This window comes from Orcinus orca, chromosome 12, assembly GCF_937001465.1.
Source record: "Orcinus orca chromosome 12, mOrcOrc1.1, whole genome shotgun sequence".
NCBI classification, from domain to species: Eukaryota; Metazoa; Chordata; class Mammalia; order Artiodactyla; family Delphinidae; genus Orcinus; species Orcinus orca.
In genome coordinates, this window is record NC_064570.1 from 38,565,341 (window position 1) to 38,588,221 (window position 22,881).

The following is a 22,881-nucleotide window of genomic DNA, read 5'->3' on the forward strand; positions in this document are numbered from 1 at the left end:
AGCTGCATCAAACTTTATAGTTAAATATTAGAAAGATTTCCATTCTTCTAATCAAAAACTAATAAAATACAGTATGTAGCTAGTATAATTACTTAACAATGTTTTAAAGCCAATGCAATTAAGACAAAAATAAGATAAAATTTGAAAGAAAGTCATATTTTATCAATAAACATAATTATATATTTGTACAATCAACTGAAAAACCACAAGAGAATTCAGTAAGATATCTAGCTACTAATTGACACACTAATAACGAAAGGTCAGAAAGAAAAATTTTTTAAAAATCCCATTTACCACTGCAACAAAAAGAATAAAATACATAGGAATAAACCTACCTAAGGAGACAAAAGACCTGTACTCTGAAAACTGTAAGACATAGATGAAGGAAATCAAAGATGACACAGATGAAAAGATATAACATATTCTTGAATTGGAAGAATCAATATTGTCAAAATGACTATACTACGCAAGGCAATCTACAGATTCAATGCAATCCCTATCAAATTACCAATGGCGTTATTCACAGAACTAGAACAAAAAAAATCTTAAAATCTGTATGGAGACACAAAAGACCCTGAAAAACCAAAGCAATCTTGAGAAAGAAAAAATGAAGCTGGAGGAATCAGGCTCCCTGATTTCAGACTATACTACCAAGCTACAGTCATCAAAATGGTATGGTACTGGCAAAATAACAGAAATATAGATCAATGGGACAGGATAGAAAAGCCCAGAAAAAAACCCATGCACCTATGGTCAATTAATCTACAACATAGGAAACAAGACTATACAATACAGGACAGTCTCTTCAATAAATGGTGCTGGGAAAACTGGACAGCTACATGTAAAAAAATGAAATTAGTATACTCTTTAAAACCGTACACAAGAATAAACTCAAAATGGATTAAAGACCTAAATGTAAGACCAGATACTATAAAACTCTTAGAGAAAACATAGGCAAAACACTTGACATAAATCACAACAATATCTTTTTTAAGCCATCTCCTAGAGTAATGGAAATAAAACCAAAAATAAACAAGTGGGACCTAATTAAACTCCTCTGCACAGCAAAGAAAACCACAGACAAAACAAAAAGACAAACCAAAGAATGGGAGAAAACATTTGCAAAGATGTGACTGACAAGGGATTAGTCTCCAAAATTTACAAACAGCTCATGCAGCTCAATATCAAAAAAACAAACAACCCGATCAAAAAATGGGCAGATGACCTAAATATAGACATTTCTCCAAAGAAGACATACAGATGGCCAAGTGGCACAAGAAAAGATGCTCTACATCTCTAATTATTAGAGAAAGGCAAATCAAAACTACAATGAGATACCACCTCACACCAGTCAAAATGACGATCATCAAAAATCCTACAAACAGTAAATGCTGGAGAGAGTGTGGAGCAAAAGGAAGCCTCCTACACTGTTGGTGGGAATGTAAATTGGTTCATGCACTATGGGAAACAGTATGAAGGTTCCCTAAAAAAACTAAAAATAGAGCTACAATATGATCCAGCAATCCCACTCCTGGGTATATATCCAGAAGAAAACATGGTTTGAAAGGATTACATGCACCCCAATGTTCACTGCAGCACTGTTTACAATAGCCAAGACATGGAAGCAACCTAAATGTCCATCGACAGATGAATGGATAAATAAGATGTGGTACATATATCCAATGGAATATTACTCAGCCATCAAAAGAATGAAATAACGCCATTTGCAGCAACATGGATGGACCCTGAGGTTATTATACTAAGTAAACTAAGTCAGACAAATATCATACAATATTGCTTATATGCAAAATCCAAAAAAATATACAAATGAACTTATTTTCAAAACAGAAACAAACTCACAGACTCAGGGAACAAATTTATGGTTACCACGGGGAAGGGTGGGAGGCAAGGGATAGACTGGGATTTGGGGATTGACATGTACAGACTACTATATTTAAAATAGATAACCAACAAGGACCTACTGTATAGCACAGAGAACTATACTCAATATTATGTAACAACCTAAATGGGAAAAGAAATTGAAGAAGAATAGACACACATATAACTGAATCACTTTGCTGTACACCTGAAACTAACCCATGGTTAATCAACTATGCTCCAACATGAAAAAAAATTAAAAAAAAAATAAAGTCACTAGTGTATTTCCATATAAAAAATAAACAATTTGAAATTTCCTTCTAAAATAATCAAAATAATATGGTACTGACATAAAGACAGACCAATCAATGGAACAGAATAGAAAATCCAGGAATGAACCCTCATACATACAGTCCAAGAATTTTTGACAAGGATGCCAAGACAATTCAATGGAGGGACTTCCCTGGTGGTGCAGTGGTTAAGAATCCACCTGCCAATGCAGGGGACATGGGTTCGAGCCCTGGTCCAGAAGATCTCACATGCCGTGGAGCAACTAAGCCCACGCGCCACAACTACTGAGCCTGCACTCTAGAGCCCACGAGCCACAACTACTGAGCCCGCGTACCACAACTACCGAAGCCTGCACGCCTAGAGCCCGTGCTCTGCAACGAGAAGCCTGCGCACTGCAACAAAGAGTAGCCCCTGCTCGCCGCAACTAGAGAAAGTCCGCGCGCAGCAACGAAGACCCAACTCAGCCAAAAAAAAGACAATTCAACGGAAAAAGAACAGCCTTTTCAACAAACCATGCTGGTAAAACTGGATACTCACATGCAAAAGAATGAAGTTTACTCCTTACCTTATACAAAAATCAACTCAAAACAGATCAAAAGCTTAAACAGGACAGCTAAAACTATAAAAATCTTAGAAGAAAACACAAGGGGGAGAAGCTTCATGACAATGGATTTGGCAAAAATTTCTTGGATAACCAAAAGCACAGGCAACAAAAGCAAAAACAGACAAATGAGGCTACCTCAAACTTTAAAACTTTTGCGTAAAGAACACTATCAAGAGAGTGAAAGGGTAACCCACAAAATCGGAGAAAATATTTGCAAATCATACATCTGATAAGGGGTTAATACCCATAACATACATTAAAAAAACTTCAACTCAACAACAATGAAAAACAAGCCACCTGATCAGCAAAGGGTAAAGGACTTGAATAGATACTTCTTCCCAAAAAAGATACACAAATGGCCAATAAACACATAAGACGCCTAGCATCACTAATCATTAGGGAAATAAAAAGCAAAACCACAATGAGATATCACTTCACTCATTAAGATGGCTATTAAAAAACAAAAATACAAAAACCCAAAAAATAAGTATTGGTCAGGATGTGGAGAAACTGGAACCCTTTTGCACTGCCGGTGGGAATATAAAATAGTGCAGCTGCTATGGAAAACAGTACAGTGGTTCCTCAAAAAATTAAACATATAATGACTAAATGATCCTAAAATTCTACATATATATCCAAAAGAATTAAAAGCAGGGGCTCAAAAAGATATTTGTACACCGATGTTCATAGTAGCATTATTCACAATAGCCAGAAGATGGAAGCAACCCAAACGTCCACTGACAGATGAATGGATTAACAAAATGTGGTACATACATACAATGGACTATTATTCACCCTTAAAAAGGAAGAACACATGCTACAATGTGGATGAAACTTAAAGACATTATGCTAAGTTAGACTAGTCACAAGAGGACAAATACTGTATGATTCCACTTATATGAGGTATCTAGAATACTCAACTTCATAAAGACAGAAAGCAGAATGGTTACCAGGGGCTAAGGAGGAGGGGACTGGAAATTACTGTCTAATGAGTATGAAGTTTCAGTTTGGGAATATGAAAAACATTCTGGAGACGGATGGTAGTGACAGCTGCATGACAAGTGAATGTACTTAAGGTCACTAAACTGTACACGTAAAAATGGTTAAAATGGTTAATCTTAAGATATATGTATTTTACAACAAAAACCTAAAACTAAAATGGAATAAAAAACTCCAACAATAGAAAAATATCAAGTATCTAAAAATAAATTTTAAGAATACACAAGACCTTTAAGAAAATATTAAACTACAGAGAGACAGTGTTGTAAAGATGTCAAATCTAATTAAGTTAACCAGTACGTTGACTTCTCTCTCAATTAAAAAAAAGGTTTTGGAGACAAGGTGAATAGATGCTAACACAACCAAATATTAGGTACTAAAGTTCATTTCATAAAAATTATGTAACAAATAGGTAAGAAAATACTGAAAACAATGGAGAGAGAGGTGTTAACCATACCTTACACAGACAACAGAATTTGGTACTAAAGAAGGGATACTCAAATAGCTGAATGGACAGACTAGAGAGAACAGAAGCAGAAGCAAATCTATTTGAGAATTTAATAGGTAATAAGTAAGGGCAGCATTCAAATCAGGAGGAAAAATCAGGAGGGAAAAGGATTAGTTAATAAACTTTCCATTTGGAAGGAAAAAACAAAAGCTCAATGCTAACTCAATGTTACCTCACTCTTTATAACCAAGCTTTTGAAAGCATCACATAAAAAACCCCAGAAGTCATACAGGTAAAAATTAATAAATGTATTCACGGAGACTACTAGCTGCCTACTCTATCTTGATTTCTCTACTTTCTTTTTTATTTTTTAAAACTAAAATTGAGGGCTTCCCTGGTTGCGCAGTGGTTGAGAGTCTGCCTGCCGATGCAGGGGACACGGGTTTGTGCCCCGATCCGGGAAGATCCCACATGCCGCAGAGGAGCTGGGCCCGTGAGCCATGGCCGCTGAGCCTGCGTGTCCAGAGCCTGTGCTCCACAACGGGAGAGGCCACAACAGTGAGAGGCCTGCGTACCGCAAAAAAAAACAAAAAACAAAAAAAACAACTAAAACTGTATATATTTAAGATGTACATGATGATTTAACATATATTCACACATGCACAGTGAAATGACTACTACAAGCTAATTCACCAAACTAAAAAGCTTCTGCACAGCCAAGAATAATCAACAGAATGAAAAGACAACTTAATGGAATAAAAATATTTGCAAATACATATCTAATAAAGGATTAATATCTAAAATATATAAGGAACTCTCACAACTCAACAGCAAAAAGACGCAACCCAATTAAAAAATGGGCAAAGGAGGGGTTCCCTGGTGGCGCAGTGGTTGAGAGTCTGCCTGCCGATGCAGGGGACACGGGTTCGTGCCCCGGTCCGGGAAGATCCCGCATGCTGCGGAGCGGCTAGGCCCGTGAGCCATGGCCACTGAGCCTGCGCGTCCGGAGCCTGTGCTCTGCAATAGGAGAGGCCACAACAGTGACAGGCCCGCGTACCACAAAAAAAAAAAAAAAGGGCAAAGGATTCGATTAGACATTTTCCCAAAGAATACATACAAATGGGCAACAAGTATGTGAAAAGGTGCTCAACATCACTGATCATCAGGGAAATGCAAATCAAAACCACAATGAGACATCACCTCATACTTTTTAGGATGGCTATTCCTAAAAAAACAAAAAAAAAACCAACAAGTGTTGGTGAGGGATGTAGAGAAAAGGGAACCTTTGTATACTGTCAGTGGGAATGTAAATTGGTAATGTCATTATGGAAAATGGTATGAAGGTTCCTCAAAAAGTTAAAAATAGAACTACCATATGATCCAGCAGCCCTCTTCCCGGTATATACCCAAAGGAAATGAAATCAGTATCTCTAAGAGATATCTGTGCTCCCATGTTCACTGCAGCATTATTCACAATAACCAAGACACAGAAACAACCTAAATGTCCAAAAAAGAAAGAAGAAATTGTGAGATATATACATACTTTATACATATATTGATATATTTTATACATACATACACAATGAAACATTATTCAGCCTTAAAAAAGAAAGAGATTCTGCCACTTGCAACAACATGGATGATCCTCTAATTTCTTACTAACAACACAATTTTGTCTGATGCTACAAATACATTTCTCAGTCCCTCTTAGAAACAGAGGTGGCCAAATAACACATCTGGCAAACAAGATATAAGCAAAATGGATTGAGCGGAGCTTCCACAAAAGCTTCTAAAAGGGAAAAGACTCAAAGTGTCAAACTCCTACATCTCATATTCCTGCTCAGAACCTGGAGCCAACGGTTAGAGCTCCAGTAATGACTGAAGTAGAAGGAACTAAGTATGGCTGAAAGGTTGAGAAGGTGACTCAGTATCTTCAGATATAAGAGTACATCTTCAGATGTAAGAGTACATCTCTATACAGTACATCTCTATTTTGTTTAAGCCATTGTTGTCTGGATTTCTATTACTTGTGTCTGAACTTAAACTTAACTGACAACAGACATTTAAAAAATTCAATAAAGTTGAAAGCTTACTAACATAAAACTATATCCAACATTTATGACAAACGATTAACTGCATTAATTAAAAATTTTCTATCAGTAAGATGAAACACTCAATGTGAAATTTAGAAGATCAGATCTCATTCATAATAAAATGTACAGTAAAATAATGAATTTCACTTATTAGATTGGCAAATTTTTTAAAGTTTAAAAATAACCACTGTTGGTTATTAGGTAGTAGCTATTAAAATTTAAAAATGCATACATCTTTTTCTATCTTAAAAGGACTTTCCCTCTACCTTACTTCCTCTCAATCTATCCACCCCATCTGTCTTTTCATTCACTGCAAAATTTGACAAATATTTTAAAGCCCTCTTCTCCAATTCAGGGCCATCTACTTACTCTCACTAAAATTTGGTTTCAGTTTTTGTGCCTCTACTGAAACTGTTTTTTCTAAAATGTCAAATGCCAAATTCAATGCCCTCTTTTCAGTCCTCATCTTCCTACACCTCTCTGTGGCATTTCATTTGGCACTACTGACACTCCCCTTCTTAAATGCTCTGCTCTTATGGCTTCGAAACTATACAATGAGTCTCCTATCTCTCATGTTTCTTTTCAATTGTTTTCCAGCTGTCAAGAGGTAGTGGGTTTTTTAAGTTTCTATCCTTGATTATGATACCTTTTATACTCTTTCCTTAGGCAGTCTCATCCACACCAATTTCTCTAATTACTGACTTTATTATGTATAATGATTATCACAACTATGCCTCTGCCCCTGACCATCTCAAATTTCCCACTTGAATTTTTCAATCATTAACATTTTTACACAATGTTCTTTGACTCACTCACTTGTCTATTTCAAACCCATCATCCTACTCCTCCAAAGTCAACTTTTTCCTGTATTCTCCATCCCGGCATGCCCTGTCCCCTCTAAGCTACCCAATTAATTCTGTCATCAATAACAAAAAGGCAAATTAAAAATTCTCAATTTTAACAGCTAGTAACTTAAAGGGGAAATATTTAAAACATTTCCTTTAAAAATAAGAGAAAGGGATCCCATGATTGCTGCTTCTATCTGACACCCTGAGGTATCTTAGCCACTGCAAAAAATGAAACTGAAGGTATAAGGTTCTCAAAATAAGAACAAAACTGTCATATCCAGACACCTATGGATGTACACTTTGAGAATCCAAATCAGTAAAATGATTAGCTCACTGGTTTATTATCAATATACAAACGTTACTTGTGTTTCTAATTACCAGCAACAGCAATTATTTTTCATTAAAGGATACCACTTAAAATATCTATAAAATCTAACAAAGCTGTACAAGATCTAATTGCAAAAAATATAAAATTTTATTAAATAACAAAATGAATTTAGAAAAATGATTTGTTCCCATGAATATATCATATCATAAAGATACCTATTTTCCCTAATCTGATTTACAGTTTCAGTACAATTCCAATAAAAAAAAAATCCTAATAGGTTTGCTTTGTTTTTTTCTTTAATGGAACTTGATTTTAAAACATATATGGAAGAGCAAAGACCAATAGTAGTCAAGGCACTCCTGAAGACTAGGTTGCCCTCCCAAAAGCTTTACAGAGCTACAGTAATTAAGACATGTGATACAAGAAAAAGGATAAATTATCCAGTGGAACAAAATAGAGAACCTAGACACAAAAACACAATCTACATATAATTTTGCTTATAAGACAGAGGTAGCAACACAAATCACTAGAGGAAGAAGAAACTGTTCAATAAAGGGGCTAAAACAACTAAATATGGAAAACAATGAAACAGAATCCCTTATACCACACACAAAAATCAATTCCAGTGAATTAAAGATTTAGATATAAAATTCAAACCTTTAAAATTTTCAGAAAAAAAAAAAAGATATGGAAAAGTATTTCTCTCTCCTTGGGGTAGGAAAGCAAAAACATCCTGAAGAAACAAAGAACATGAACCACAAAAAAGGCTGATATATTAAATTATACTAAAATTAAGAACTTATACTCATCAAAAGAAAGTAAAAAAGATAAGCCACAACTAGGAGAAGACAGAGGCAACACGTACATCCAAAAAGATGCAGAATTACAAGGAATTCCTACAAATAATAAAAGATAAACCACCCAACAGAAAAATGGTCAAACATTTCATAGAATACGAAACACAAATGGTCAATAAATATGAAAAGGTGTTTGAACACATTAATTATCAGGGAAATATAAATTAAGACCTCATTGATATAATATTTTATATCCACTAGATTGGTAAAAACTCAGAAGAATGAGAATATGAAGTTTTGAAGAGACAAATTAATGGGAAATCTCATGCATGGCTAAAAGGAGTACAAGCTGATTTTTTCCGGAAAATAATTTGATCTTGAGGTTGAGCGTGCCATACCTTATTTTCCAGAAATTCTACTCCTCAATGTAGGTGTAACTACCTTACAGAAATTTTTGCTTATATACACCAGAAGAGGTGTATAAGAAAAGTATAACAGCATTTGACATGGTTGATCATCTCTTTCTTGAACCATTTTCTTCCATTAACTTATATGACCTCACTCCCTTGTGTTTTCTCCTTTCTCACTGTTCCTTCTCAATCTCTCTTGCTGGCTTTTTCTTGTCTTCATACTCTCTAAATATTAGAATACCCTATCTTGCAGGTCCTTCTATCTTCATCTGTCTCCCTGGATGATCTCATCCAGTCCCATGGCTTTACCACTCACAAGCTCCAAACTCCACCTTGTATGCCAGTCTTACGTTATCTAAATAACCTATTCAACATTGCCACTTGAAGGTCTTGGAGTACAGAAGTCATTCATGCTGTTCTCCTTTCCAGCACTGCACTTCCCCAGCTCCTTTGAAATAAGGTGTCGTCATATGACCAAGTGTGGTCAGTGAAATGCAAGCAAAACAAAACACGTCTGAAGTAATACTAGCGATCCATTTGTAATCTCAAAGTTAACATGGCCAAACAGAATCCCCACCTGCACTTCTCCGAATCTTCCCGCATCTCAGCAAATGGTACCATCATCCATCCGTTGCTCAGGCCAAATACATGAGTCATTCTAATTCGTTTCTATCTCTCCTCCAACTCCAGAAAATTTATCATTAAGATCCGTGACCTTGCCTTCAAAGTAGATATTACATCTGCTGCTCACCACCTCCACTGTTATTACCCTAGTCTTAACCACGCTATTTTCAATACCATAGTGGAAAACTGTGATAGTCTTCTAACTACTTCCCTCATTTCCAATCTCCTTACCATGCCCTAAGGCCCTACACCATTTGCTTCTGCCTACCTCTCTGACCTCACTCTCATGTTATCTAAAGATAATCCAACTACATGGGCCTTCTGCAATCATATGAACATGCTATGCTCAAGGTCTTTACATTTTCCATTCCCCTTTGCCAGATCCATCTTTTCTAATCATTCAGATCTCTGCTCACATATCACCTCCCCAAAGAGGCTTCATCGTCACTCTACCTAAAATACAACAGATTCCACTCATTTTACATGCTAGTTATGAATTTACTGCGCCAAATTCATTCTTCGATGTCTGCTCTGCAAATATGGAGCTGAGTCTTAAATATCTTTCTTTTCGAGCATGGTGTTAAGCTTTGTCATAGAAGATACTAGAGAGATATTACAAGAGGAAGGGATTACCCTTCCTGGTTCCAGTGTGTCCTTGGCAGGTTCCTGCTGTGCAGGCAGGTTCTCCAGCACCTAGCTCTTGCAGTGCACAGAAGGCAGCAGCACCCTAAGGCCAGCAGCTTCCCCCAACACTCCCCTCTCCCTTGGGAGGCTTCAAATCAGAGTATCTCTGGCCAGACATCTCTCCATGAATAGCTTTCTAGGGTACCCTAAAGCATAGGCTAATAAACATGTTCTTAAAGGGCTAGATAATAAATATTTTAGGCTTGCAGGTCATAACTCTGCCCCTGTAGCAAGAAAGCAACTACAGACAATACGTAAGTAGACTGAGCATGGCTATATTCCAAATAAACTTTACTTTTAAAACACATGGTTGGCCCACAGGCCATAATCTGCCAACCCCTGCCCTAGAAAGCATATTTCCCAGCAAGTTCTGAAGGATGGATTTCTAGTAAGTCCCACTAGTGTGGCATCACTGAAGTCTTTGCCATTCAGTGAAATATAGTCATTCTCTCTCCAACAAGGTCTTAGACTTCGGGGAAGGGCTCTTATTTGGGCACTTGCTCTTAGGCCTACCAGTGATGGCTGCTTCTTATAACTGCTATTCCTATCTTCTTTAGAGTTTTCTTTACCCCAATTCTCCTAATATAGTTATCCTATTAAACTTTCTCTGTTCAAAATACTGTGTGATTTCTGTCTCCTAATTGCACTCTCTCTTTACCCTGCTTTATTTTGTTATCACTAACTGAAATTATATTATTTGTGTTTGCTTACTTTTTAATTATCAGTATCCTTCACTAAAATGTAAGATCTATGAAGGCAGCTATTTTGTTAACTACTGAATGGATTCCTACTACCTAGCACACTGTCTGGTTGTAACAGAGTCACAACTATTGTGAGTGACAATAAATGAGTCTTTGATCACAGTGGACCAAATTATATTTTTAGAATTTCAACTCTTGGATTATATATATCAAATGAGGAGATGAATGCATCTTGTTTATATTGCTCTCTCTCTCAAACACACACAACCCTAACTCACTAATATTGTTCTGCGTCTCTGCTTATGGTATTCCTTCACTCGCTACTTCAAAATTAATAAGTAACTTCTTTGAGTGCAAAATTTCTACCTTACTGCTGTTTAAACCTGTGAAGCTTAAGCACTGCAACACAGAACTCTCCCTATGCATTTTATAAGGGACAAAAAGCCACTATTACTCAGTAGGGTGAGAAGGATGGTAGCTTCTCTTTAGGCCTAACCCATAAATGTTAGCAAGCTTCCAAATAGTAATTGTTTCTGCTCAAACTGGTACTCTTGGTTATAAACGTCCAAAATACTCTTAATAATAATCTAATACTTCAGCCCCATTACTTTAAAAGTTTCCAAAATAGAAGTCTCTTTTTTAAACAACCGGTCTATAATTTCTTAATGTTTACCAACCATTCCTTGTGAGTCTCTAGCTCTTTCTCTTATGTATACAAATAAAAAATACTAGTCTGTGAATCAGTCAACTTTTCTGTAGGTCCATCTAAAGTGGATTTAACCCCTATTCTGCCACATTTTTGGCCTTTCTTGTTTTCACTTGAGAGTACTGCTGGGAAATTCAAAACAATACCATAACACTGGGAAGTCTAAAGATCTACTGTTCAAATTCATCCAAAACAGCTAGAAAACACTGGACAAATTCTGGTTTTGCTCCCTTTCCCTCCTATTTCCTGATCTGTCTCTGCTGACTTGAGATGGATAGGGAAGTACAGACTGCCATAGGGCACAAAAAGGTAGAACAGATGGGTATGAAGTCTTTGGTGGAAATCACTTCTTGGTATTCTCAAGCAACCTGAAGAACTGAGACAAAGGAAGTAACACTGGTAAAACAGTGACTTTCCAGTTCTTTCTTTTTTTAATATTGCTTCACTTCAACATACACTGAGTATCATATATCAGTAACAGTAAAGGCTGTTCCTTACGATCAATGGCAAGAACTTCCAATCAACTTCCACAACTTCTTGTCCCTGAAGATCAAGTTTCCCCAGTTGCTACCAAGCTAAACCTGTGCCCTCTGTTGAGGACTCTGTTACATTTAAAACAGCTTTAGGTTGTTCAACAGTACTATCCCTGTCCTCGATTCTGGTAACAGACTGCCTACCAGAGCCAAAATAGCTATAGGAAATGTAAAAACAGACAAAAAAGAAAGGAAAAAGAAATATCAGTGGGGAATTTGGGGGATGTACTGTATGTTTTAAAGACACTCAGAATCTAAAGACATTTCTATTACTTGAGTTTATAACAGTATTATTTTGATTGTTCAGAATATTATATTTCTACAATTAATGACATCAATGGGGGTATTAGTTCATTTCTGTCATACTACAAATTTCAAGGAAAACTAAAGTTATATAAGTCTTCAGGAATATTAAGCCAAGCTTTTCAAACTGCAGTTGATAAGTTTTCTCCCCTTGCCTTACACTCTAGCTAGAGTAAATTATTTTCCACAAGTGAAAACAATTGCATAAAAGATTGCCTCCTTTCCAAAACATCTTCTACTTCTAAAAGGTCTTAATATGATTTTCACTCAGAGAGTATAAATGCTAAATTACCTCAACAGAAGTCCGGCAAAACAAATTTGAAGGAAACCAGAAACAACCATAAATAGCAACTTCTAAAAGAAGAGAGTAAATTATTTTGGTTTTTCCATCTAACATCATTGTTCAATTAAAGTTTTACCTTTCATTGTTAACACTGTTTTCGGAAAAATCTGTGGGAATGTAAGACAACTTCCTTAGGCAACTAAGCATAGCCTAAGACATTAATCCAGAATTGTCTACTGACTTGTGGAGGAGTAACATTTTGGTATAAAAACTAAATATTGTGACGACCTGTATTAAGTGTAGGGCCGTTGATGGAAGAATGATCTGGGAGCTCAGAAATCTACGCTAGAGCCCCACCTCCGATAATGCTAGCTTTGTAATTATAGACAAATAATCTAACCTAAGCTTCAAATCTACATAATGAGACTAAACCAGATGATCTTTGAGATTGTTTTCAGGCATCATTCCACTTTTATCATTCCTACCATTTCCATTACATAGTCCAAGGATTTCACTGCTTAATCAAACATTTATTAAGAACCTACTGTATCCCTTGGCACAGATACTGTCCCTGTCCTCACTGAATTTATATATATATATATATATATATATATATATATATATATATATATTTTTTTTTTTTTTTTTTTCCTTCAGTACGCGGGCCTCTCACTGTTGTGGCCTCTCCCGTTGCGGAGCACAGGCTCCGGACGCGCAGGCTCAGGGCCATGGCTCACGGGCCCAGCTGCTCCGTGGCATGTGGGATCTTCCCAGAACAGGGCACGAACCCGTGTCCCCTGCATCGGCAGGCGGACTCTCAACCACTGCGCCACCAGGGAAACCCTGAATTTATATTTTAATTCTCCCACTATGTATTAAAAAATGAGAAGCCAAAACATAAGCTTAGACTTAATAATGGAAAAAAAAAAAGAATGATTTTTAAGTGGTTTATTTAGCTTAAAATTCATAAAATGATGCATTTATGGATTAGTATGAAACTCTACACATTTGATACTGCCCATAAAATTAAAGTAGTATTAAAATATGTTGGCTAATGAGAATTTATTAGACCTGCTGACAGAATACCCCTTAACTAAAACCAATTTCCAATATATTTAGGTACCATTTCTAGGCAATAAAAACAAGAAGGCCCACCCAAGACAAATAGGTGTGATAAAGTCAGCTTGGGAGTGGGGAGACTCTCAGTCCAATCTCTTACACATGCACAAGGCTGAGTAACTGCAGTCTGTGCTGATCCATCCTTGTCAACTTTTAATCCTTATGACTGATGAAAAGCATGAGACATCTGTTTATTTTTAAGTGTATACTGGTGGCTGGCTTCCTTATTTTCACCCCACCCCTTCTTTGTACAACTGTACAGAATTCATCAAATGCCTAATGCACAACATCCACTCGATGCTACTGACCTTCAAGAAAATTAAGTCCTAGAGAGAGATAAAGAAAATAAACAAATGACAGCAATATAAGGCAGACTGTGGTGTTACAGTAGTCAAAACTTCACGTACTCAATATAGTGCTCCCTGTTAAGATAAAATAGTAAAACTGAGGGTTCCTAGCATAGGAAACAGAACAGAAAAGAAAGTGAGAAAGAGGGGAGATAACATTTACTCAGCACTTAACAGGTGCCAGGCACTGTGCAGGTAGTTTACTCTTTTCCAGGCCTCTAAACAAGATAATATCCAAAACAGATGACCATCTACAATAAGAGAACTCCACTCCCCTTCACAAAACGATTCCAATAGCCTAAGTGTATTGTAACGCAAATGCTCTGTTTATGTAATAATCATTCTAATTAGAATCAGTATTTGGAACTAGAGGGGGGTCTTGGATCACCTAAGTAACCCATTCATCTTATGGACGACGACACTTGGGTCAGACGAGATAAGGAGCCTGTTTAGTGGCAGAATTGGGATCAAACCAATAATCAAGACATCTATACACCACACTGCCGGCAACTGTTTAGTGAAATTCAGTGATTCGTTTTTGCTCTCCACTATGTTACTGAACACCTGTCTATTGGCACTTTTATTAGAATAATCATAAAAATCCGTTTATAAAAATGGCTCAGAATCGCGAAAGAATAACGTACCATTTTCTATATAATATTTTCAAGCCTCCTGATAAGCAGTAACCTGCGTTTGAACATGTGCCTCCTTCCCTGACTGCCGTCATAAAGATCTCAGATGCGAGGTGAACTGTGTGTCTGTTTTAGGGGCGAGAATCAGGTCGTGAAGGTAAAGACTGCCTCACATAAACCCCGCGTTGAAGATCCCGGCCAGAGCTGCCCGTGCCCCCAGCGAGCCGCAGCCCGCGAGCCCGGCGGGAGGACGGAGGATGAGTGTGCAGTAACGTGGCTCCCGCTCCCTCGGCTCGTCGGCCGCCCTCGTTCCGCCGGGCTGGTTCCGAACGCCGCCCGGATCGGACCGTTACGGGGTCTCCTGGGCCGCGGCGCCCCGCGCGGGCCGCCCCTCCCCCACCGCGGCCTGAGCCAGCAGCACCGGCCGGGACCCCCGCGGCTCCCCGCGCGAACAATACCGGGGTCCCCCGCGAGGCTGCACGCCGAGCCCCATGCCACCCCGCCACCCCCGCGCCGCGGGCCTCACAGAGGGCGTTGAGCCGCAGGCCGCGAGAGACAACCCCGCGGGAGAGAGCGAGAGAGAAGGACGTTAGTTAGGGGGTTCGGAGGCCGCCGTGCCCTCACCCTTACCTGACTCCAGGTGATGAACTCGTTCGTGTGGGTTTCCTCCACAAGCGTCCACAGCTTGCTGAGGAAAGCCGGCACGTTCGAACTCTGCTTCATTGTTAACGAGGCGCAGGAATTCCTAATTCTACACCCAAACGCGGCGGTAGCGGCGGAGGCGGAGGCGTCGGCAGCGGAGGCGGGGGCGGCGGCGGCGGCGGCGGCGGCGGCGGCAGCAGCTGCTCCCCGAAAACGCCCACAACGCAGGCGCAGCAGCTCCCGGGCCCCGCCCACCTCGCCCCGCCCCGCCCCGCCAGGCGCGCAGTGAGGCGGGGTAACCGGGCGGCCGCACGTGACTGACCAGTCTCCCCGCTCGGCCTGTGCTCACTGGTCTCGCGCCGGTCCCGTTCCCGACCAATCCCAGGAGCCGACCGCACAACAGAGGAAAGCAATTGGATGCTGCAGATGGGGAGGGGTGGGAGCAAAGGGGGACGCTGCTTTCTCATTCGCCCTGTCTATAGGAGCTCTCGCTGTAGCGGATCTTCTGCTTGGGGGACTGTGTTTGGTTGTTTCACGTGGAAGCAGCTTTGGATGTTTGGGTTATGGCTGGAAGGCTACAGAAAGTCCTCAGGGGCCTTTGAGTCATAAGTTTGGTAGGCAAAGTGTGGGTTGCGCCAGTCATGCAGGAGGAAGGAGTGTAATACTTCACACGGGGGGGGGAAAAACAGCTTTCAAGAATGATTTGCTAGGCCCCAAATTGAAACTGTGTTAATAATAATGAACCTTGTCCTTAAATTTTCATTAGGAAAAAAATCGTTCCTATAAAACACATTTATCAAATAGAGGAATTTAAATAAGTCACTCTTTACTAAGCACGTACTACAGTGAACCAAGAACTGTAATAGGCAGCTTACATGCTGTTTAACAGACATGGAATGTGCACTATGTGTGCAGCATAAAAAGAAATAGTATCATTTATTCTGTTTTAATCAATTAAAATAATTGTTCCTGTAGGTACTTTACAGGTATGTTCTTAAGATAATTATTGCTGTATGACCTTTACAGATTTGGTATAGTGGAAAAAATATTGGACAAGGAGTCAGCATATGAGTTTAGACCCAGCTTCAAGGACACATTAGTGGATATTTAATTACACTGGTAGTGTGTGTAATTAGAGCTATCCCGTAATCTGTCTGTGCCGGTCTTTCCCATCTCCTCATTGGGAATAAAACTGTTTCTCTTTTCATCCCTTAAGATAACATTAATAACATAGGAGGTTTGAAAATATAAAGAATTGTACAAAATTTAAAATTTTTTATGAGTCAGAATGTAAACATAAGAATGTACAAACAAGTCAGAAATAATAATTAACATTTTATAAGAAATTCAACATAGGATTGGTTTACCTCCTGGGTACATGTAATTTAATACAATAAAAAATAAAATACATACAATTTCCAACAAGCATATATTTATTGAAATTTGTGTTTGACTTTGTGTCTAGCAATGATCTGTTTGCTGAAACAAAATCAGATGTGTGGTGGGAGACATCCAATAAATGAACTAATATTTGATGAGCACTTAAATATGCCCAGGGTTTTACACATATTATATCATTTAATCCTCACAACAACCCAGTGCAGTAGGTCTTATTATCCCATTTTTCCAATGAAGATTCTGAGACTCAAGAGCAAGTTTACCTATATCACTGCTAATAAACAAGAGAGGGTATTTACGCTCAGGCTTTATTGAGTTCGAAAGCCTATGTTCTTTCCGTTGTATGATGATGACACCATCTCAATACTTAAGATGTTTATACTCTGACTTAAGACACAAGACGAACACAATGATGAGCAATCATTAATATTTTAAAAATAGCTAAGTTTGTCATATAACTAGTACTGAAACATTTACAAAGACAGAGTTGAGTGAGTTAAGGTCGTAAGGGAAGAATTCTCAGAGGATGGGGACCTTAAGTTGGGTCTTGAAGTACAAACGCATTTGGCTAGCTAAAAAGAAAACAGCACTGAGCAAAGATGGGGAGGCCAATGAGCACCGTCTGCCTGTGGAGATTGACAGCACAGGAGGTAGTGTCTGAGGAGAAAATGTGGCCCACTTTCATGGCATTGTATTGTTTCCATCTAAAAACAAAACAAAATGGTGTGGTTAGATACAAGCAAAAACTCCTCTTGGGCATTCAACCTGTATAGTTGTAGGCCTATGCTTAGTAGGGCCCCTTACTTGGTTTAATGCTCTGCTGTCACCATCTTGAAATTCTTAGTTTTTGAACAAAGGACCCTGTATCTTCAAGTTGCTTTGGGCCTCTCAAATTACGTAGCTGGTCTGCTTCCAATATATTACACTTATAGACCAGTGGTTCTCAAACTTAAGCATGTATCCAAATCACTTGGAGGCGGAAGACTGTCAATATAACAGATGATCAGTTATCACTTATAATACTCACAAGGCCAGCTATGGGGTTATTAACCAGATAATGTGATGATGGCACCAGGAAATAGATGATGTGTCTAAAATCAAATGTCTGGGGTTGGAATGGAAACCATGTCTTTCATAGTCTGAAACATATGCTTTCTTCCTTTATACCAATGTGCCTCAAGCTTTAACCTACATCAGAATCACCTGGAGGGCTTCTGCAAAAACAGACTGCTACTTCTCCCCCACTCCCCAGCTCCACTCAGTAGATCTGGGGTTCAGGCTAAGAATTTGTATTTCTAACAAGTTCCCAGGTAACGCAGAAACTGTTGGCCCTCGGACCACACTTTGAGAATCATTGTTATACAGGAAAAATTAGTAAACTGACTTTCCCTTGCTAACATTTACAGACTTATTGCTACTCACCCTTCACCTCAACAAAATCCAGACTTTCCAGGAATAATTTAAACTACTGTGTTTTCTTTTTCTATGAACATAATCTTTAACATTGATTGTAATTAATAAACTCTTTGAAAACTTTAAGTACTGATTAGAGATATTTGGGGGAAAAGAAAATCACTATTGGCTCGTTTGCACCTAAATATAAAACTGAGAAGGGAAGAAAACCAAATCAAACTAATTCACAATTATTTGCCACCTACAATATCCCACAAATATCAGAAGAAACATATTTGAGCCAGTGTCAACAATTTTGAAATGTTTACAATATTAGAGGATAAAAATGTCACTTTCTTAAAGTTAATTGCCTCCTGTTGGCTACAAATTAGAAAAGTTGGAATATTTCCATGGCTCAATTGCAGCCTGGAATGTAAGATTTAGAAGATATAGAATAACATTAGAAAATATGAGTGACCCAGACCTTTGCCTAGGAAATAGAAAAGCATACTGTGGTGTGCTTTGAAACTTCAAAGTGTCTGATTCAAATTGTATAAATTCTATCTAATCTATTATGCAAAACTACTTGGAGTCGGCACTACAACCAGAACTAGCTTGTAATTATTATTTTCAAGGATAGCAAGACTGAAGCCAAAGGCTAACTGCATAGAGGTTTCCAGCTATTTATATTCCTATCTGGACCAAGTGTTGATTTTCGTCAATTTTGGAATGGCCTATGGGGCCTTAAGCCAATCACTTGACACCTCTAAATCTTAGATTCTTCCATGTAAAATGTGAGTAAAAATACCTGTTATACTCACTTCACAGAGTGGTTTTGAGAATTTGATAAACTGCTTCTTCCTCCAGTCCACGCTCACAATCTCTACAGAGATCTTTCCAAGACACAAATCTGAAAAGGTCACTTCCTGACTTAAAACTGTTCAGCGGCTTCCCATTATTTTCAGAATAAATCCAAACCCCTTAAAGATGGCATAAAATGACCTTCTGTGATCTGATGCCACCTACAGTTTCAGTCATTGTCTACCACTCTCCACAAACACCTAACCCTTAGTCACACCCAAATCTTGTACTTACCTTGCAGATCATGTGCTTCCATACCTCTACATATGTCCACGAGCTGTTGCCTCTGTGTGGAGAGCCCTTCTTCTTCCCCATTATCCCAAAAGAAAGTTCCTCCTTAACCTTCAAGGTCAAGTACAATTCCATACTGAAGTCACCTCTTTCAGTCAAACTCTCCCTGGAGGCCTTTATAATAGCACTTATTAATAACTAACTAAATAACTACTTGTCATTTATTACAAGTGTTTTTTTCATACTAGGCTATGAAACACTTTCAGCATAAAGACTAAGTCATATTTACATTTATTCTCATCTAAAATGGCTCTCACAGTGCTGGCACACATAAGACTCTCAATAAATATTTATTGAATTAAGCAATGAATATGTGAACAGATGAGTGCTAACCAACCATTTAATCTTCCATGACCCCCAAATTTGGATGACTCGTTCCTCCCCTGTGCCCCCATAGCATGTGGAACTTGACCCTCATGGTATTTGCCATGTTGCATTGCTCATTTACTTCTCAGCAACCCTCACTAGCCTAGCAGATTGTGCTTGCGTTGTTCACTCTTGTATCCTTAGCAGTTAGCACAGTGCTATAATATAGCAACAGCTCAATAAATATTTGTTAATGAATAATTTTAGTTTCTGATACATTTTGCATAAAATGTACTCTACTTAATAGTAAAGAAACACCTTACAACTTATTAGGGCTCAGTCCATACAAACTTTTTAGTTTATAGGAGAAGAAAATGAAGAGAAGGGGAGCTTAAGGATAGCTCAGCTGAAAGGTATGTGATTGAGGAGCTATTTGTGGAATAAGTATCAGAATCCTGGAAATGCCAGACGTTGATGGAATGTCATAGAGTCCCAGGCTTGAGGTCATTTGTCTTTGAAACAAACAAACCTTTGGCGATAGCAGCAAAATGTTTAAAGACCCTATGGCTTTTGAATAAGTAGAGGGCTAGGAGACTGTGAAAGTTAATTTCTTAAAATTTTCAGGAAGTTCAAAGAAGAATCTTCTTTCTTTCTAAGGCTACAACTTGGATGTAAAAGGGACTGGCCGGAGGAGATTTTTAAGTAGGAAATGTGTTAGTATCACTGTACCAGCCTTGGGCTGGCACTGCTGTACATGAAACTTCCATTGTATGCCACATGTGCTAAAACCCAGCCAATCACCCAACGACAGTGACAAACTGGTCCAGATTTGTGCAGGACTTTCCCATTTTAGTACTGCAAATCCTATGTCCCGGGTACTACCTCAGCCCCAGGCAAACCAGGATGGTTCGTCACCGTAACTCCAGCCTCTTCAAGCTACTGATGTTGGACAGGAAGCATTGATTTATCAAGCTAAGCCAGGTGACTTGTATAGCAGCTAGCACAAATGAGAGATCTACAACTTTAATGCAGTTCTTAGCCTTTCTGGAAGCAATGTGGAGGTACTCTTTCACAGGCACCCCAACAGATAGCTGATAAAGAGAAGGAATCTATGTACCCCACAAACCAATATCCTAGAGGAGGCCCAGATCTAAGCTGAAAGATATTGATAAGGAAGAGAACTCAAGGCCAGAAAACTTAAAAGAACTGGAAGCATTAGAAAAATGTAGTGGATTGGCGACATGGCCTGTGATGTGAGCCTTCTACTAGAATAGCATCGTGCTAGGGGTCCGGTTTCCATTCCCTTGGGACTGGTTTTGCTCCACGTGGAGGTGGTAGCCAAGATAGGTGTTTGGACTTCATCTTTCTAGGTAGTGGGGTTTAAATGATCATTTTATTCAAATCATTTGATGGTGGAGATCTGAGCCCCCTCAATGATTAAATGTGTTGGGTTATATGGCTTGTGTACAGAAATTTACCCATACCTTGAACACAAGATTGAACTGGAGAAACTGGCTTCAGTGAGGAGGTACCACTGTCAGAGATGTGGGCCATGATCTAAGAGGTGTGTAGGGAGAGGTGGCAACCACTTCTAACCTGTTTACAGTTTAGCCAATTACTATGAGCAGCATCGAGGGACCAGCTGGAAAGGGAGATGTCCTTTCTAGTCTCTGGGCTCACAGTGTGGGTTCTGAACAGCAGATATCAAATTGAGGTCTGTTAGGGTAGAGTTGAATGACTTCTGACCTTTCAGAGAAAAGTCTGGGCATTGTTTGAATGCGAGAACATATTAAAGAACTGCTAGTTAATGGCAGAACTCATGATTATAAAGCCCTTATATATGGTGATTGTTACATTTGCTATAATTTACTTTAAAATACTGCTATTTAAACAGTGGTCTATAGTGTGATAGTTCAGTGTAATTTGCACCCTAAGGGCAGTTAGTTAACATTTGAATCACCCTAGTTAGGTATGCAGACTCCAGGGGTGTTAGTTAGCACTTGAAAGCTTAAGCAAAGCTCACTCTCTGAAGGCTTTATCTTAATTTCATTCAAAAAAAAAAATTAACCAACACCAAAAGTTTTGTTAATTAGGAAAATGGATGTGGAAGTGATTTTTCCTTGGCAAAATGAATGAACTTCAGGATACATGTATCGACTAGAAACATCACCTAGAAACAGAAAGCCAATAGGCTTTCTCCACTCTCAACTGAACTGAGTAACAAGATATCTTGAGCCAGTAGCCTCTGCCGTTCTGTGGGTGCACTAACCTTAGGACTCTCATAAATCCTGTATTCAGAGTGCTTTCCAGGCCCATTCAGGAGATTCGGGTAGCCTGGGTCAAAAGTAAAAATAGAGGCCCGCATACACATTTTAGAAACTTTGAACATCACAAATCAAGTTAACAAACTAAAAACAAGGTAGAAATCTTCCTACCTTGACAAATATATTTTCATAATAATATTTGAAAGTTATATGTAAAACTACAGTTTTATAATGACAATAAGTTGGCAAAATATCCAAAAGACCAAATTTAATTAGTTTTGTCTGGTGTCCATTGAATAGGAAGTGCTTTAGATGACTAATAAAATAAAGACATATATAATTCATAAATCATCATATGTTTATTCTATAAACCTTCTTCTTGCCTTTATTTCAACAAAATCATTAGTTAGGTTGTCAAGATTTGATCTTGTCAAGATCAAGATTTTTGCATAATCTGTGTTCTAATGGTAATGATCAAATAATTAAAAATGTAGTTGCATTCAAAGCATGATTGCATTTAAAATCCAAATTTGAATATATTTTACAAAATGTATTTTAAAATAAATGTAAAAGTATTTAAAATTAAGGTTACATTAATATGTTTTAAAGTTATAAAATATTAAGAATTACATAATCAAATTTTAAAAGCTTCCACCTTTTGGCTATTGTGAATAATGTTGCTATGAACATTACTATAGATACATAGTTTTATGCATTTTGCTTTCCTCACTTGACAACACAGGATGGAAATTCTTTCAAGTCAACTGACGTAGCTGTAATTTACTTCTTTTAATGACTCCATGGTATCCGTGGTGTGTGTGCAGCACAATATATTCAGCCATTATGTTACTGGCGGGCATCCACTTTGTTTCAAGGCTTTTATTTATTTATTATTTCACTCTAAAAGATGCTGAAAAAAATCCTTAAATATAAGTTATTAAATACTCGTGTTTTATTTCTCTGGATTAGTGAGTTCAGATATTCATGTATAATTTGCATGGTAAATCTATACATTCGATTATTGTACCAGCATAGAAAAAGAAAGTCCTGCTGATTAAAAGGTCCCACATCTGAGCTGACAGATGCTATTGTATACGTA

The 22,881-nt window shown here is 38.2% G+C and overlaps 1 protein-coding gene across 7 annotated transcripts in view; it reads right to left on the reverse strand.

The window, feature by feature from the left end:
- Positions 1–15,462, reverse strand: part of HSF2 (heat shock transcription factor 2) — a 41,640-nt gene extending 26,178 nt beyond the window's left edge. For 4 of the 7 annotated variants that reach the window (XR_004477571.2, XM_033408004.2, XM_049695530.1 and 1 more), the window contains exon 1: positions 15,259–15,462. Coding sequence is in view for 6 of the 7 variants with exons in the window: in XM_033408004.2 (XP_033263895.1) it covers positions 15,259–15,351 (93 nt within the window). In the remaining variant the exon portion in view is untranslated. Of the gene's footprint in view, positions 1–14,640; positions 14,755–15,258 lie in introns of all 7 variants that reach the window. The other 3 variants (XM_004263869.3, XM_004263868.3, XM_033407999.2) reach the window with 2 other exon arrangements.
- Positions 15,463–22,881: the final 7,419 nt, after the last annotated feature.